At 32.5% G+C, this 20,376-nt stretch overlaps 1 protein-coding gene across 2 annotated transcripts in view; it reads right to left on the bottom strand.

Moving 5' to 3' along the window:
* The window catches only part of LOC143229120 (uncharacterized), a 34,387-nt gene extending 14,671 nt beyond the window's left edge, over window positions 1-19,716 (bottom strand). Inside the window, exon 1 of one of the 2 annotated variants that reach the window (XM_076460972.1) lies at window positions 19,557-19,716. Coding sequence is in view for 1 of the 2 variants with exons in the window: in XM_076460971.1 (XP_076317086.1) it covers window positions 8,940-9,157 (218 nt within the window). In the remaining variant the exon portion in view is untranslated. Of the gene's footprint in view, window positions 1-8,939; window positions 9,262-19,556 lie in introns of those variants that run through there. The other variant, XM_076460971.1, reaches the window with a different exon arrangement.
* Window positions 19,717-20,376: the final 660 nt, after the last annotated feature.

Genomic DNA, 20,376 nt, shown 5'->3' with positions numbered 1-20,376 from the left:
TTAACTTTTCCCTCCTTTCAACAGTTAACTATTACCTTCAACTCGGTCATCTACATCTGAGCTACATGTAGTAATCATACTCTGTGTCTTATTCTTTTACTTGCTAATACTTGTTCCTATCATTAGTTCTCTCTTCCACTAATAATTCTTTTTTCAATCCATTTAGCCTACTCACCACTGTGTTTTTATGTTTCATCTAATCACACTTTTGAACAAAGTGTAGTATTTAACTTCTAATTTTCTATTTTATGAAGTATTCATAGCAAAACTTTATAGAAAATCAAGCCTACATTACTATGTAAAATTACACCTACTTGAAACCCTAATGTACACAAAGGTACAGCCATATGAAAAATTGAGTGTCTACTTTTTTCAAATGCTTTGTTTTATTATTCTTATCTAAACAGGTAACTAAGAGCACTGTTCTTTACAGATGTGAAGCGTCATTCATTTTACCATTATCCACAAATGTCAACAGTTCTTAGTTTTCATCTTATCAGAAGTTTATGTCAATTAGCAGCCTGGACAAATGGTCATTCTCACCAGTGCCCACAGATGTATATATATTCATGTAGATATTTATATGTAGAATTTTCACAGATCATTGACCTATAATAAATTTATTATGAGCATGTGATCAAGACTGTAGTTCTACCTACATTAACAAGTAAGCTCATGAAACCAATCTAGCTCACTTACATACGTGTACATCTAATACATTATTAACCAACTGTACTGGCTTGATAACACTGTTTGGCTTGGGAATCGAGTGTTTTTGTTACTGTCTACAAACATTGTGTGTATCCATTAGAACTTCTGCTGATGAAGGAAATACATATAAAACTATACACTAAAAAACAATTAAATAGTAATTATATTATTTTCATGAATAATCACACTTTGCACTTTCTGGTCTAAGATATCCTAAAACTTGTATTCTACACAGCACACAATAAATCTAGAACCACAGGTGATTTGCAGATCTTTTTAATTTGAGAAAAATTATTGATTATGGCACTGTCAAAGTTTGAGATTGCTGTCAAACCTAATGCATGTGTGTACAAACAGAAAATAGAGGATGCCAAACATTTAAAACTATGAACCTGTAATGAATGTTGGATCATTGAAAATAATACAAATATGCTTTACAGCGCTCAAAGAGAATGTGAATACCATCTCCAAATTTGTTTCAAATTACAGAAATAGCATGTGGAACACATTCTGTGAAACCTGATAAAGTGCTTATGGTTCCAGACTTTTATAACATCCTAATACAGATATACTACATAGTGCTACCTTCTGAATTTTATGATTGTAAAATGAATTGGTGAAATCCTGCCAGTACTCAGGATACAACTTCTACATTGACTGATGTTGTGGAAAATAATAAACTAACCAAAATCAGTGTTTCTGATTATTCCTACTATCCAAATCACAGGAAAAATAAATGATTAGTTGAATATAATCTACTATCAAATTGAACTAATTGCCCAGCCCAGCTAGAGTTTTTGTATTTCCACAACTATATGTATGTTATACCTGTATAGTAATTCTCAGTTGTACCCACTTATTTGTGAATAACAAGCACTATTTCTGAGCTCATTTCACAGTTTTAGACTATATAACCTAGAAAAGTGGGGTTGTACACTCATATACATATACAGAGAGAAAAGTAGAAAAATGTGACAGAAATAACACTTTACAATCTGAGTTTGGCAAAATTAATAAAGATAAAATTAAATGTTATTTCAATGTTTCTGCAAATAAAATTAAATACCAAATAAACAAAAAAAGGAACAAAAAATACGAGTCAGCTCTTCAGTGTTTGTGTAAAACAATCAACTGAAACAAGCTACAAAATCTAAAATATCAAACAAAGAATGACACATAAAAGCTTACTTCAGTCTGTCTAAAACAGACTAATAAAACTTTAAATTGTGCTTGGACCAACTGCACTTCCTGAACTGTGTTTGGAAATGCTGCTCAATGATTTTTCTATTTTTAAAGATTTTTATTTTTTATGTTTATATTACTCCAATTGAACTTTATTCACTTTCAGAAGGTTCAGGCTTTGTCATGTGAAACAGGAACATGCTTGGCTATGTATCAGTGACAACATGGCTCTTATATCTACCTTGTCCATACCACCCAGGTCAAAAAGTTTTAAAAATATCTTGAGTTAATAGTTAAATAACATCAAATAACACAAGTCTCTTCTTTGAAATAATATAGTCTTACCTGGACAAAAAGGAACTGATTAATTAGTGACACTGTTGTGTGAAGCAAACTTTTTATTTTTTTATATAAGCAGCAGAATATGTACATTTTTAAACTTCAGAATGGTGAATTTGACAAGAGATTTAAATACACATTTTTTTGTTCTATGAATGGCTCAAAAGCAAATATTACATTCTTAACCTTGTTTTTCAAAGTTTCAGTGAAACTTTGTAACTGTAAAGCCTGACTTTATAATGAGTCTGTTCTTAGGGCAACTTAGTCATGGGTTTGATTTAACAGTTGAATACTTATAGTATTAGACTGGTAGGCAAGGAGGGTTTGAAAGAAAAAGATTGTGTTTATCTTTTAAAAGGAGCTCTCACAGCCATGAATCCATATCACACTATCACCTGGAACATACTGCATTATAAAAATTGTGGTATAACAATGTCATCAGTAACTACAACCAATGCATCCATATGGGACACTATTATTATTAACAACAGAGGTTCCATGTTCTCATCATATATATTGCTATCAGTATTTAGGTTAAACACCTTACATTTCATTTAAAAAAACAAATTCTTCATTAAGCTTCCTAGGTGTCTATAGTACTTTAATTTGTGATAAAAATCAATAAATTTCTTATTTATATTTATGCTGAAATTGGAAATTAAACTATAATACTTCTGTCCATGTGTTACACAGTGGTAAAGGCCAATAGACTGACCACAGAAAATGTTCTATTTTACAGTGTTGCTCTCCAGGGGTACAGCAAAATGTCTGCAGGTTTACAATGCTAGAAATAAGGTTTTGGCACCTGTGGTAGATACAACACATATATCCCATTGCATTGCCCTGTGCTTAACTTAAAGAAACAAACTTACATTTTTAATGATGTCTTTGAGCATCCAGATTTTATCATGCTGTAGCTGTATTTTTTTATCATTGGTTTTACCCTCATACACATTAATGTGCATACTCTTTAGTGATACTTAATTTATATCAAAAAGTATTGTACCCATACATCAAAACTGGAATTTATGAAGGCTGTAAAAATAAGCTAGCAATTATATTCCAATATATCAGATAAATGCAAAACCTTTAATCCTATGATCCAGTCAAGATGGATTCTTTATCATGTGACAACAAAATCAGAAGTATGTTCATAACTCATGTGACAAGTATAAAAAAGGAAGTTTATAAAGACAAATACGGACCAATATATACAAACCTAGCTAGCTACAGTACTATAGAAAGTTTTAATGCAACAAAAAGTAAAAACTACAAAAACTAAGTTACTTAAAATTTAAAACTTTTATTTAACTCTGGTTTTGTAGTTTTGACTTTCTTGTTTTAATATATTTTCACATTAGAACTTTATATAGTACTATAGCTAACTAGGTTAGGTATATATCGATTCCTACTTGTCATTGTAAAAAAAAAAAATTTTTAATACTTTGTAACCTTCTTATTCGCTACATTTTTGTGCGGTCAGCAATACAAAATGTGGGGCGTACATACACCCAATACGATTTTAATACTCATATCTTTACCTACCTACTCCCCCTCAACTTTGTACGTTAAATATACACACACACAAAGCATCCTTTTCGGTATAAGAAAAAAATAACAGGGATCTTAGACAGAAGAGTTCTATTAAAAAATTAGAGTGATAAGGTTTGCCCTTTTATCTGTAAAAACAACTTACATAGATGAAAATTCGTTGAAACAGTGAAATTTTGATTCATCGATAAATAATTTGTAGTGATTTAGGCGGCTTTATGAGAACAATTAGCTTTAGTTTTACTAAGCAAATACTGTGAAATAGCAATCGTTAATATTCAGACATTTTAAAGGTGGTTCAAAACGATAGATTTTTATAACCGCCATTTTATTTCATCATCATCATTCCTACTACGAGGTACTACCGTACTTAATGATAATCATTTAGCTATAGATACACGCCGGTTATCAGTCTTTCTACTTCAATTTGTAATATACCCATACATATATGTAGTTCCAAGTTTTTCAAGTACAAACTTTCTGCTCAGCTCCGTCATCCCTTGACCAATTTCAAATATAATTACAACTTTAAACTCAGGATGTCAAACCCTTTCAACTGATGTATTTGGTCTCATGATTAATCTATTCTAATCCTGTCTAAAAGAATTTCGATTTCAGACTAGGCTGGTAAAAATCCTAATATAACCAGTATAACAGCCAGTGTGTTTCACGTCACGTCGGGCTTCATTTCTCGAAATAGGAGTCATAAAAGCCAAACGCATTATCCATATTGTATAGTTCGATTACTGCCTTCCCATTAAGATTTTATTAACGGGAGCCATGAAAATTTTTAAGTGTAATGAGTGTTGGTATAGTAAGCCTGAAGTAAAGATGTCATGTGGAATCACCTAGTCTTGAACCAGGTACACAAGATTTATCATGAAAGTAACAAAACTTACTTACTTTTAAACTTAAATATTTTCTTAATTAAGCTATTTCCTGTTATATCCCCCACTTTTTAAATGACAAGCAAACCTATTTATACAATGGAGACTAAATTAACAAATCAACAAATATTTTTTTCCAGTTTTGTTGTTTATACATTTCATTTTCAGTACACAGACTAGCAACAATATTAAGTTATACTTTTCTTGCTAAGCGACATAACATAAACGCCATTATTGGAACATTGTGTTAACATAACGCTCCGTGTCTTTTCTACCTATTAGAAGTCATAAATCTGACTGATTTTTACCAACACTTACTGATTGGCTCAGAAAGAAATTTTATGACATGTGACTGCTCAGACTGCACTTTTCTTCTCTTTGTTGATTTGTATGGAAACCCGTTTTTTAGCGGCGCGAGTTCGCAGACAATCCGCTATACCACTAGATCAAGCTTGATTTTGCAACATTTATTGATTTCAATTAGCTATCAAATACAAGGTTATGATACACTGGGAAGGTAATACTTTATCCGTCATTTCTGATAGGCTATACGCTTGTGAGTAATAAAATCGAATCGGGTACACACGTACCCCATACTAACGTACAAAAGTCTACTTTATAAAAAGGAAAGGAGGGGGGAAAGGACTCAGATTAATTTACTTTAATCCTGCCTAAAACAATTTCAAATGCCGCGGCTATTGAGGATTCTTTCTTGTTTTCACTTAGTTTGGTGTATTATTTAAGAGTACTGAGCACCACCCTCCACTTTAGTATACGTTATACTGTACCACTTTTTATGAATTACACAAACAAGTTCAAATAAAAAGTTAACACACTGATATTCCACAAAGAACATAACGTTTTTAAACTAATTTTGTAGAAAAACTGCTAGAAAGTGGTAAGACTAGTGGGAAGGCAACTAGTCATCACCACCCACCGCCAACTCTTGGGCTACTCTTTTACCAACGAATAGCGGGATTGACCAACACATTATAATACCCTCACGGCTGAAAGGGCGAGCAATGTTTGATGCAACGGGGATTCGAACCCGCGACCCTCGGATTACGAGTCGAGGCTGAAAAGTGGTTATCAAGAATAACTATTTTCTTACGATGCAGATAGTTCACACAAGAGACCCACGTGTGAATACCTTTCCCGCTTTGAGAAGCACCTTTTCATTACTAATCCTCGAGATGAAAAATACAAATGAAAAAACAACAACACTGAAATACATAAAATGTTAAGTGTAAATATTACACGCGATTAACATATTATATACAAATATGAAAAATTTGCGTCTATGTCGAGTCTGTACGCAGAATATTTTAAAGGGAATACTAATTTACGAGATCAAAAGCCAATAGCTAATACTACGGTATTCTAGGGGTTACTTTAATCCAAAAAATGTTAATACTTCAACAAGAGAATGCACACTATGTAGAAAACGTTAAATACCATACGCTGCGTTATAACTGTATAAACTTTTTTTTTTAATTACAAAAACAGAGTTCGGCCGATCTCCCCCGCCGATACATGTGTTTTTTTTTTCTTTATGATACCAAAACTACAAGTATGCAACTCTGTTGCACATAGCAATACACATTCTGTTGGGTGGATGTTTTTACGGTAATTCGCTAAACGATTCATACGTCATTGCATCGTAGCAAAGAAATCCTACTAGTGAATGTATACACGCTGTATTGAACGCTAAACCTCCCCTTGTTATATACTTTAAAAGTCATTGACTTCATTTTGTGTCGCCGTGAAAGAGGGGGGAATTCTCAAATAGGTGTTTCATAACATATTTTTTTGTCTAGACTGAACTGGCTGTCTTAACAAATATATGCTAGAAAAAAAATAATCAACAACAACAGATCTTAGTTTTTAACGTGCTCAATTTGTGCGAAAAACAACATAATAAACAGAAGAAATATTAACCCAAGTTGACCAGTGGTTCCAAACATATGCTGTAGGTTTATCACTACTATACAACATGAGGTGTATAACCAGACTAGACACACATACACCATTACTGGACGTGTTTAGGCAATGTTGTTTTACACATCCCATGAGATAAAAAGACAAATCACAGACTAAATCTTTGCCTCTACTAAGAAAAATTTATATAGTAGAAAACTACAAGGGCTACATATTATAAATACAATTTGACAAATGTATGTCAACTACATTTTTCAATTGTTCCCTTGATAATAAACTGTATCATACAATGCATCTTAAAAATATATCTCCAGAAAACTATATTTCTCAAAAACAGATATAGAAATACCAATAGTTTTGTTAACTTTCACATGCTAGGTTTATTTTAAAAAATTCATATATGAAATGTGTCATCCATGTGTGTGAACAACAAAAGGTTTCATACAATTGATGACTGAAATATGCTGGTAAAAAGCAGATTCTGTGAAGCTTATAAAATTTGGATAATTTTTAAGTGTGACCAACTTCTTGAAAATTACTTCAATGTTGATAAAATGTTATGCATTTGTTACAGTAATTTGGAAGAGACTAATTTCTTGTACCAAAGAAACAGTTATTGTGAGGAGAAAGATGTAAAACTTCAAATGTTATTGTACTCATGAAAAATTGTCAGATATATTTAGGTAATAGAATTTTAAAGATTTGTATGTATTTATCGATATGTTGACCTTGTGGCTTAAAAGAATTTTTTAACTATATCTAAAAACTCTTGTCAGGTATATTTAGAATAATGTCTACTTCAGGAAAAATACCAACATGTTGAAAGAAAAGTGCACAGAAAGCCTGATTACAATGATACCTGGATTAAGGAACTGAAAATTTCTACAAGTATAAAATAAGATTTAATAATCTTTGGAAGATCAGGTTTATTCTTTGTAGAATTACTAGTTTGTAACATTTACAAACTTAAGCAATAGTTTGCTGACAAAATTACCTGCATGTTACTTAAAGTGATTTTAAAATTTTGCTTGATGGGCATATAGACAGAAACAGAAGCATTCAGATTTAAGTTGATGCTGTTTTTACTGGGTTGAGTAGTGCCTTTAGTAAAATAAAGTTTTTTTGTCAACTTCCATGTTTTAATCTAGTATTAATAATTTGTCAATATAAGGGCCTGCCTACAGCTTTTAATATGAAACTTAAGATCAAAACTGTAATCACTGTTAGTTTTGGAAATTGAAATACAAAATTTATTATTACCATAATAGGTTGATATCTGAATTCTACAAATTTATAGTTCAAAATGTATATATTTTGTTCCTATTTAATGATTAATTTATAAGTATGTTTTAAGAGGCTAAAAATAGTATGCCACTTTTCCCACCTGGTATGTCAAATGGTGGAAACTGTAATAATGTAGCTGTGGAAGTGGTGTATCAACGAGCTGTTTAAGGTTTAATAAGCTGATGTAAGAACAAAACTGTTCAATTTACAACATATGATTCTTTGAATGTGTTGTAGGAAGTAACGGTTAATGTTATATTCAAGAAGGTTCTTGTTGTTGCGTTCGCCTGCCCGAAAATGAGAAATATCGACACTTTACTTGTAAGTAGCTTCAGAACCCACAGTACTAACGTTTGGCGTTAATATTTTAAATTTATAATAATGTAACTCGCTGTTCATTTGATTAATGACCATGAAGTGTAACTTTAAAGAACGATGTTTCAGTGTAACTGTAATCAAAATACATAATAATGCAAAGTACATTATATTCAGATTTCAACATCTGATATTAGCAGTAAGCTTGCACAGTACAATTGGAATTAAGTCAAAATTAAACAAAAACAGATGGTAATACTCGTCAAATTAGTAACAACGAAACGTTTAACACTAATATTGTAACGTAACTTAAATATCTTTAATAAAATCAAGGTCGTTGTTAGCATTTGTATGTACTAGTAAAGTCATACCAATGTCCTGTCGTTTGTAACGGATAAGTAATTTGTTAAAATTAGATAACTGTGTAAAAAAGTATAAGCTTATAAAGATCTGGTTAATAAACGACAAACGATGGGTGTGAATCACTGATGTTTTCAATAGGTAACACATCTAAAGTCATAATACTACAAGTATAATCCTAGATGTACGATGTTGATTGTGTTATCAACTGCTTTATTTTAATGTGTATAAATACGTAAAAACAAAAAATATCAAGAAAGAGTTACTGCTTTAAAGAAATTCAGTGCAACAGGGTGACAATCTGGCTTATGACCTCAAAAAATGAGACAAACAGTTCACGAGTTTTGTGAAACTTCCGTAACATTTACTCACTTCTTGTTCACTTCTAGTAAGGCTCCTTGAAATACTTTTCCTCCAAAATGAAAGGACACAACCAGAACATCAATTATAGCTTCCTCTACAGTAACTGAAATTTTGGCCCCCTTCAATAGTGTCACATCACTTTCCGAAGGCAACGCCATGGCCGTTAGTATCTCCGAACTTCCATCGAGCAGCCTGGTGCAAGCTGCAGCAGAGACCCTACAGGGCATGCGCAAGCGTTAATACGTGAAATTTTTCTACCAATTTTTTGTTGTTTTACATTAGATAGGTGTAATTAGTTTTATGAAATACATTCATTCTCATTATATAATGTCTGTTAGCTTTTTATTACATTCCCCTACACAATGTGGAAACTACATGCTCGAAAACGAGACGCAATATCAGAACAACATGAATTTCTCTTTTCATTCATGTTAGTCACAGAACGCCATTTCAAACAACAGTATTTATTAAAATCAAAAACAGTTCTTTACTTCCAAGTGGCCAGCCATGCTGATGCTGAAGCGTTATTAGTATAAATTTTTAAATAAAATCAAGCTAAAGTGTAGTATGTTAACTATGTATACTGAATAACAAATGTAGGTAGCATAGAACTATCAACAACAACCTATCAGCACCAAACAGAACGTAACGATCGCGCAACACTCTTTAAGTATATACGGCAGCCATATTGGCTTCCCCAACTACCTGATGTTGTCACGTAGAATGAATGTGATAAAATTATTGACTGGGCTGTATATTTTAATATGCTTTCCTTAAATAATATTATTACCTATAATATATTGAGTTATGAGTAAATGTTCTGAAATATGACCTTACTAGTTGCTATAAAAACGGTATAGTTTCAAAACGCTTTTTGTTTGTGGATTTTTCCAAGTGATAAAAAACAACAACAGAAACATATTTATGTGTTAAATATTTTAGTAAATTGCAACTCTGTTTACATTTGTTTGTAAATTTATACTTTAAACGGAGGCCTGATTGATTGCAGTTTTCAACTTGAATGCTTGGAATAATTCAAGGCTAAGCAAAAGTAGAAAAAAAAAAAAGGACTGAAGGTCATTGACATATAATCAGTTACTGATCAGGAAGATAGTTGAATCTTATGATAAAGTAACTCATTCGTGTTTTAATTAATTATGAACGACGAAAATAAAATAAAAAAAACTTGTTATATAGGCAGTCCCACGGTGAAGTTAAAATTAAATCATTCTTGATGACGAGAAATTCACTTGAAGTAAAAATGTATTTCAGAGCGGCTGGTATGAGTATTAACACTTTTATTGATAAGGAAAGAACAACGTTTCAACCTTCCTAGGTAAAAGTGTTAATACCCATACCAACCGTTCTGAGATACATTTAAAATTAAATCACTTAATAGTTTACAAACGTATTTGTCTATTTCAGTCACAAGGAATTTAAAACCTCCACAAGCTGTTTGCAAGAGATTTATTTTAAGGCTATTATCTGCCATACAAAATGTCCAAAATACGGTATATAGTAAATGTTTAATTACATACGGCCACCATTTTAAAGTGTGAACTTCTTTAAAATCAGTACAAGTAAGGTTGACTTAACTTCGATCTATACGTTTTATCTTTTATTACCGACATTATTCAGGTTTCTACTCTTAGTTAAGACCATACATTCTGTTAAAATATTTAATAAATTTGTATTTCTGATCAATATCAAATTTTATCTTGTAATGTGTGTGCGTTTCCTTATAGCAAAGCCAATAGGACTATCTGCTGTGTCTATCGAGGGGAATCAAACACTGATTTTAACGTCGTAAATCCGAAGACTTATCCCTGTTACTGTTTGGGAGACCTAAAAACAATATCAACTTAAAGGTTTGGTATACCTTTACTGCTCAAGCTAGTTTGTATAGAAATAATTTTGCCATCATAATGTTTTTATTTTCTAAATTTAAGAAATCTCAAGTTAGCACAATACTCATTCTTTTCACTTACTTTTTTAGAACTATTCTAAAGCTTTTCATTTATTGTTCTTTCTACTTAAGATTTAAGAAAGTTTGAAAAATATGTAAAAATCTTAAGTGACAAAGTCTGTAATAAGTAACTTTATATGCGTACTTTACGTACATGATGCGAGATATTAATTTTTTTACTTATTTAAAAATTAACTTTTACAGATCTCCTATAGCAATGGTATTTAATATCCTTTGTTGTGTACTCATTTGCATTAAATATGATTATATTACATTTTATAACTTTTAAAAGGATATCAGTAAAAATACTTATTTTATAGAAATGATTTGGTTTGTTTGTTTCGAATTAAGCACAAAACTACAGAATGGGCTATTTGTGTTCTGACCACCACGAGTATCAAAAACCGGTTTGTAGCGGTATATCTGAAGACTTAAACAGAAAAGGAAAGTATAACTAAATTCATAAGCAATGTATGCTATTTTATTTATTTTGTATCCACAGTATGTCAGTTTAATTCGTTTATTGTCACATTATCTTGCTAACCTTATGTTTTACACAAATGGGCTGAAGTAAGCTAGATATTTGAGAGTTATCTTCTTGCCGCTTCATTGAGTCTTTGCTATTACTGACACATATATACTCAACAGTTTACAAAAAAAGATTATTCACACAGTTTAATATTTATAAGAATTGGAAACGCACATCAGTGAAAATAAATACCAATAAAGTATGGACATGTGGAATCTGAAATATTAGGCTTGCTTTTAAATTTAATTACGATTTAAATTAAATGTAAATTAACATATCTTATTTATTTGTTCAATTAATTAAAAGGAGATATCGCATTCAGATGAAACACATAATTTGTTAAATCTAGTACTGTTCGGATTTTCAACAGAAGGATTATCTTTAATACAAAGCAAACACGACTTAAAATAAAATGTGATGCAAGTTATTTATGTGTGGGTTCAAAATGTAGTTTAATAATTTATAATTATTTAAAATCTATTACAGGTCTTCCAGGTGTTGAAAATATGATCGACAACTGGTGTATATAGTCGAAACTTTTAAACCTGTAAGAGAAGCATTTGTTTACCAATTGTTGAATAGATTATACATTTCAAAATCTTTCCCAAAGACAAAGTAACAAAGATTGCCGTCTAAGCTGGCGTAGAAACTAATCTTTTTTTCTTTTCTTTTTTCTGTTTCCTAAACTCATACACAGCAGTGCAGTGACATGAAGAGGCACATTTGCCAGATGTCATAACTCGATGACTTATGCTTTGCTACAAGTTTCTTATTCCATATATTGTGTTTGTATGTACATGGAAGAAATTTGTTCATAATACCATTAATACCTTTTAGGACTGAGCTCTCTGAACTCATGTACCTTAATACACTCATGCACTTTATAAAAGGTTTTTTTTTCTTTTATCCTCTTATCTAAAGTTATACGTGGTAGTCTTCTAAAATACAATATTGATTTTAAAATCAGTGTTTTTCCAAGAAACCGCGAGATTTTCATGTAAAATAGGTAAGCATTAGATTACATTCAATTAATACTACGTTTTATCTTAGAGACACCTGAGTATATTTTTTGTTCTTTTACTTGGTGTAGACAATATTATGCTTAAAATATTTTATTGAATAATATAAAAACGTTCGATAAAAAAAAACAACAATTAACTGTAGTCCCTTTCATGCAATATGTTTCGTAAACGGTTGGTTGTTTTTGGAATTTCGCACAAAGCTACTCGAGGGCTATCTGTGCTAGCCGTCCCTAATTTAGCAGTGTAAGACTAGAGGGAAGGCAGCTGGTCATCACCACCAACCGCCAACTCTTGGGCTACTCTTTTACCAGCGAAAAGTGGGATTGACCGTAACATTATAACGCCATCACGGCTGGGAGGGCGAGCATGTTTGGCACGACGCGGGCGCGAACCCGCGACCCTCAGATTACGAATCGCACGTTTTACGCGCTTGGCCATGCCGGGCCGGTTTCGTAAACGACTCACACAAATAACATGAACCTTCCCAAGTAAGGATTTTGCAAGACAACTGGAGCAACTACGTTTTATATTTATCCCCCCCCTCTCGTCATTCAGTTAGAATATAATTAAAATGTTGAGAAACAAAAATATAAAAAACAAAGATCTCTTACAATTAAATTTATCAGTATTGATAATTTCTAAGATGACATTCGTTGCGTTATTTACACACATACTCCTCGGCTTCTGATTATTATAACATTTTTCATCATTTAAGCTACGACAAACAGAAATACTTTAAATGTTTTGGGCTTTTGCCACTTCCACTATCTTACTTTTCTTTTTGCGGCCACCCAGTGGCTCAGTGGTAAATCTGAGAGGTTATAACGATAAAAATCAGGTTTCGATACCCACGGTGGACAAGGCACAAACATTATAATATGCAGTTTTGTGTTTAACAATAATTTTGTTTGCTTGTTTTGAAATTTCGCACAAAGCTACTCGAGGGCTATCTGTGCTAGCCGTCCCTAATTTAGCAGTGTAAGACTAGAGGGAAGGCAGCTAGTCGTCACCACCCACCGCCAACTCTTGGGCTACTCTTTTACCAACGAATAGTGGGAGTGACCGTAACATTATAACGCCCCCACGGCTGGGAGGGCGAGCATGTTTGGCGCGACTCGGGCGCGAACCCGCGACCCTCAGATTACGAAGTGCATGCCTTAACGCGCTAGGCCATGCCAGGCCCTTTTTAACAATAAAGGAATCATTTTTTCTTCAAATTTTTAGTTTAATCTAAATAATTATTTTGCACAGAGCATTCTTTTCCGTTGGCATTACCACTTGATATGATTGTGCTTTTGAAAAAGGAAACAACAACATCTCATATTCAGTTTTGTTTTTTTTTCTGAAAGTATTGTTAGAAAACACTGTTGAACATGATCCTACAGATGAAGCTTCACTTGAGATTTGAGCATCAATGGCTGTAGACACTTTCACTTAAATATTTTTCTTTTATACCCTGCTTAAATAAAAAACACATTTTTTCTCACTTTTTCGTTCTTTGAACGGCCATTAATCAGATTATAACATAATTTAATAATATTTTATAGACTGACTTTCAAACACTACCACCTAGGATGAACTACAGTTATTTCTGTTCCAAATAATTTCTAATCATTACAATTATTCATCTTTTTTTTTTTTTTGGATTACTTGAAAAAATACAGGTAGTGGTGTTTACATATTTGTTTTGGGAGGGAGGTGTAAAAGAATTAGTTTTATGGGCTACACAAAAATTAACACTTTTATGTCAGTGGGAGTCGTAGTTGAGAAAGAATTTTAAAATTCTAAAAAACTAAATCTTGATATCTTAAATGGGGTCGGTCTACGTCTGAGTAGAGCTTTATAATGGAAGCCTGTTCCCCACTACTTTTGTAATTAATATTTAAACCTAAATATTTCAATTGTACTCAGGACAGATTACAAAAATTGTTACGACCTATTAAAGAAAAAGCTATTGGGTCATTAGATTTTTAAAATCTTTATGAGTATAATGAAAACAGAATATTTTTACTTTTCAGATGTTTCAACTATAAAAATTGTTAGTACAAATTATAGATTTAGGAACCCATTATAGTTTTATACCTTTAAATTACTTACAAAGTATTGTTTTTTTTTTATTTCGCGCAAAGCTACTCGAGGGCTATCTGCGCTAGCCGTCCCTAAATTAGCAGTGTAAGACTAAAGGGAAGGAAGCTAGTCATCACCACCCACCGCCAACTCTTGGACTATCCTTTTACCAACGAATAGTGGGAGTGATTGTCACATTATACCGCCCCCACGACTAAAAGGGTGAGCATTTTTGGTGTGACGGGGATCCGAACCCCTTATAAAGTAAAATCTTGCACCTAAGAAGTGTTCTCATTTTTTTGTATCTACTAAGAAAACTATTTCGATCTCCTGTCATCATGGAAGGCAAAACTTTCATTCATTTATACACCATCTGTTACTAAGATTTGGTAGTTTATTAAATCGAAGGCTTAGTCTTCATGCCATTATATAGGAAACAAATGTACTCAAAATCGATAAATTACAAATATCTGATAGATTTACTACAAATATATAGGTTATTCATAAAAATGATCTATCAAAGACTATGAACAAATTATATACTTTACTATCTTTATTCAAAATATGCTTTATCGTCAACGTTTATCACAACAAAAATAAATTGATTTTACATCACTTCAACTCTGAAAATAGAAATAAAACTCGTTGATCCATGTACAGGCAACGAATGATGTCGAGATTTAATTCGAACCTCTATAAACCTGAATAAAAATGGCTTTTATAAATTTGTTGTATAATATTTGAACGAAATAATTTTGTTTGTTTGTTTGTTTTTGAATTTTGCGCAAAGCTACTCGAGGGCTATCTGCGCTATCCGTCCCTAATTTAGCAGTGTAAGACTAGAGGGAAGGCAGCTAGTCATCACCATCCATCGCAAACTCTTGGGCTACTCTTTTACCAACGAATAGTGAGATTGACCGTCACATTATAACGCCCCCACGGCTGAAAGGGTGAGCATGTTTGACGCGACGGGGATGCGAACCCGTGACCCTCAGATTACGAGTCGCACGCCTGAACGCGCTTGGCCATGCCGGGCCTGAACAAAATAATAATCAGTGATTACGAGAAAACCCACTTATAGAGAAAAATATATATGTAAAAACAGCTGGTTTGGCTTGAGAAAACTTTTATTTAGAGGAGCGATCAACGTTTCGGCCTTCTTCGGTCATAGTCAGGTTCACAAAGAAAGAAAAAGGTAACTGACCGATAGCCGACCAAATGTTTGAAGCGGGTTGTGAAACTGAGTGTAGGAATGTAGAGGGCGTGCTTAGATGTTTGATTATGTTTATTAATATAGGTATAAAGGTGTTCCTTTGTATTGGTTTATTTTGGCCTCGAGTTGTTGTATAAGTAAGGCTTCCTTAATTTTGCGTTTTTTTATGTTTGTTTCTTTATTTAGTATTTGGGTGTTTTCTATGGTTATGTTGTGTTTATTTGATTTGCAGTGTTCGAAAACGTGTGAAGGTGACATTTTGTGTTCTTTGAATATGGTTTCCATTTTTCTACTTGTTTCTCCAACATAAAAGTCGTGGAAGTTATTAATAGACATTCCCAGCAACCAAATAGCAACCCTCATAGAACTCACCACGATGAAGACAAACTTCATGTTCAACAACCACAACTATATACAAACAAATGGCCTGAGCATGGGCAAAGCAGTATCACCAGTTCTAGTCAATATTTTTTATGACACAAGCAATTAACACAGCATTACATCCACCACTATACTTGCACAGATATGTAGACGACACGATTGCGGATCCATATTTACAGAACACACACTTAATTTTTTTCAATCACATTAACTCTATACATCCCAACATTAACTTCACATGTGAAGAAGAAGAAAGCAATCAAATATCATTTTTTAATCTCAAAATTACAAGAACTGATACACAATTTAAAACAGAAATCCACCGAAAAATCACCCATACTGGACTATACATTCCTTGGGACTCAGCACATGAAACAAAACAAAAACTCAACATACTAAGAAACCAAATAAACACAACCATAAAACTATGCTCACCAGATAAAATTAACGACGAATTAGACAAAATAAAACAATACTTCATCGACATCAGTAAGTTTCCTCCACAAACCGTGGAAAACATTATACGCACAGACCTTGACAGAAAGCAAAATCAACCAACAAAAGTTGGTTGATATCTCACGAATCAAAAAATCACGAAACCATATACTGCTGCATACCATATGTTCCCGGCATCAACAGAAAGATAACCAACATTTGGCAAAAAGTAGCAACAAAATATGACATTCCAGTTAATACCAAATTTATTCAAAAACCAGGCACAAAACTAAGGTCTATACTATGTAAAAACTACACTGACGAGCCCAACACCGACATTATTTATAAAATGCAATGTGATAACTGCCACGACTTCTATATTGGAGAAAGAAGTAGAAAAATGGAAACCAGATTAAAAAAAACACAAAAAATCACCTTCACACGTTTTCGATTACTGCAAGTCAAATAAACACAACATAACCATAGAAAACACTCAAATACTAAATAAAGAAACAAACGCAAAATTAAAGAAGCCTTACTTATACAACAATTCAAGCCCAAAATAAACCAATAAAAGGAACACCTTTATACCTATATTAATAAATATATCCTACATCTAAGCATGCCTTCTACATTCCTACACTCAATTACACAACCGCCTTCAAACATGTGGTCAGCTATCGGTCAGTAACCTCTTTCTTTCTTTGTGAACCTGACTATGACCGAAGAAGGACGAAACGTTGATCGCTCTTCTTCAAAAAAATTTTCTCAACTCAAACCAGCCGTTTTTATATAAATATTTAAACGTTTCATAAATAAAGCAATTGACTAGTTGAACCAGTGGGTACATAATTCAAAAATATTAAACAAAAGACATCCAACTGGAACAATTCTAATGAGTAATGGAAATTATTTTTAACAACACAAAAGAGGAAAAAAAAAACAACTGGTTCTAATGACCAATAATTTTCTTTATTTTAAATATTTATATTGTTTTTCAATTGGCAATAAATGCTTGTTTTTTTTTCTCTTTCATAATTTGTGTTAACAATCAAATTAAACAAAAATGTAACAATAATCCAGTAAAACGTTTCATTATACTAAACGATCCATAAAGAAAGTTCAAAGTATTTTTTCTGGATAAAAATAAATTAATTAAAGTCGTCCAGAATAATTTATTTTATAACGATGTTGGTTACATTAGCGTAATGACTGTTAGCTGTCTTAAGCATAAGACTGTATTATGTGTTAAGTTAACTATATTAGCTTGTCGTTATTATTTGTAAAGATTAATATTCATGCAACTTGACTAAAATATATAGAACGTTAAAAGAGGGCTGCTGAGTAATTATCTGAAAACAGAAATAATTGATACATAAGTATATACTTGTTTTCTAGTGTCTAAAGTTTGGAGATTAAGTAAACTTATAACAATTCGCATTGTGGTGGTTAAATTCCATAAAATATATTAGAGCACGTAATTTAATAGTGAAAATAAAAACTTGAAGAGAAACAAGTCACAATTATTCAGTTTTGAAAATTAGAACAAAGACTTTAGAGTCTACTTGGATATCTAAGGGGGAAGGGTGTCAAATGATTAGCTATGCATCATAATCAAATAGAAGAAAGAAGCCATATAAATTAATCATAAGGTATTTTTTGACAACAGTTAACTGAATACTAGCTTTGATTAATTACACAGGCCTGTGATGGCTTTATTTTCTTGGAATTGTTACATGTTCTACATTAATTCCTTTATACGTCATATGTACTTTTACATAAATGAATAATTTTCATTGAAATCAGATCACATTTTGTTATGCTTAAAATTTTGACAGTCTCTGGTTGTATATTTCTATAGACCAATCGCGACTTATCGATCGTTCTAGAACCCACTAGAAACACCCATCCAGTATATAAACGGTTGCCAGGTCACATGACGCATCATTTCTGGATATTATTTGTTTGTGCTTGCACTTTATATTGTTATTTTTTAAAAAAATTTTTTCGTTTTTGTGTCAACAAGAGATATGTGTAAATGATCCAAAACACATTCTGTGTTAGACGTATTTTGGAATAAAGCCTGGGGATCATAGTAAATTGGCTGCTCTTTTACAAACGAATAGTGGGATTGACTATAACATTATATCGCCCCCACGACTAAAAGAGCGAGCATATTTGGTGTGACGGGATTAGAACCTGCGACCCTCAGAGAACGAGTGAAGTGTCTTAACCATTTGGCCATGCCGTGTTTTTTTTTTTATAGTAAATCAACATCACTGCATCTCAAGGTTTAGTTGTTTTGTTTTTCTGTCAAAGAAAAGGAGTTCAACTGTGATGAAAATTTTGTGATTTATATTATACTTAACTGAGCTGTCTAACTTCTACTCTTGTGATTGTATTGATCACCTCAGAACGCAGGTTAGCATAGTTTAAAAATGACTTTAAGAATTTCTTCACAAATTAATTTTGTAAGGCTCCGACATTAAATTCAGTAAAATTGTTACATTTCTAGGTATAACGTTTAACAATTCATTAAATTAGACTGACCACTTCGAAAACGTTAGTAAATCAGTTAGTCAACAAATCACATTCCTCAAGAGAATTGAGGTATTCACAAAAGCTGTGTGCCTGACACCATATTAGCTACTTATAAATCATACATTAGACTGCCTATTGGATACGTATTCATGGTTACATGTAACATGTGCACTAATCTAATCGGGAAAATCGAAGCTATAAAAAATATCAAGGAAAACGAATAGTTTTCGGCCTACCAAAGTACACCCCAGATTTACCTGTGTATTCATTAAATATCGTACCTATCCTCAAATAAGGAATTCAAATATTAACTAAAGGTACCACCGAACACCCAGCACAAGAAACTCTAACACAACAATTTTCAACGTCAGCAACAATATCTGATATATGGCACACCCACCAGTCTCTATATTATATTAGTATCATCAGTAATCTGATCATATAAATTGTTTATTTCTCGATTCTTACTCACAGCTCAGACGCTCACTACCCGGATAGAATATTCGGCGTCTAGTAGTTTAAGTCATTTCTCCTCGGGGCACTCCCGTTTCCTTGCTATTACAAAATTCTTAGTATAGGATCTATCGATCCCCATTCGTTGGTTTGATGCTACTTCTCATCCGCGAGCGTGTGGCGCTTTTTATTGTTTCTGCTTTTTGCTGGTTCTAAAAGTCGAGAGAAGAAAGTATTAATAGCATTAGTACGCTTGCTGCTATTATTCATGCATCAGTGTTAAATAACATCTAGTCCAGTGTGGGGTCGAAGAAAAATCATTTTCTGGTTGTCCCCAATTACGTTCAAACCTAAACTTTTTCTTTGGGACGAACGTTTACAATCAAAATTACTGTCAAGTTTTTTTTCAGTTTTTAGTTTTTCTTTACAACAGTAATGCTACAGATTTGTTTGACAAATAAATAACATCCTATACACCAAACCTCAAAGAAATACACTTAATTTGCCAAAATATCCAGGGTGGTGTTACACACCAGAAAATACGGTAATTTAATGTCCTCCTGTTATACTTACGCAACTAGGTTTCATTACCCTGTTAAATATAAGAGATATCACCCTCTCTAATAGATTATTACAGATTTTTATCTTATGTCGGATATTACTGCAATGTTACTGTATTCATCAAGAAGAAATCGACTGAAATTTATTAGTCAAGAATCAGTTTTTATGCTTTTATAATATACATGAAGGTTATATTTCCACCCCTGTGTGATGTCGATTGTTCGATGTAATGTTTGTTTGTTTGGTTTTGTTTGAATTTCACGCAAAACTACTCGAGG

This window comes from Tachypleus tridentatus, chromosome 10 (genome assembly GCF_004210375.1).
Source record: "Tachypleus tridentatus isolate NWPU-2018 chromosome 10, ASM421037v1, whole genome shotgun sequence".
NCBI classification, from domain to species: domain Eukaryota; kingdom Metazoa; phylum Arthropoda; class Merostomata; order Xiphosura; family Limulidae; genus Tachypleus; species Tachypleus tridentatus.
The sequence above is the reverse complement of the archived record's forward strand: the minus strand, read 5'-3'. Positions and strand labels throughout refer to the sequence as shown.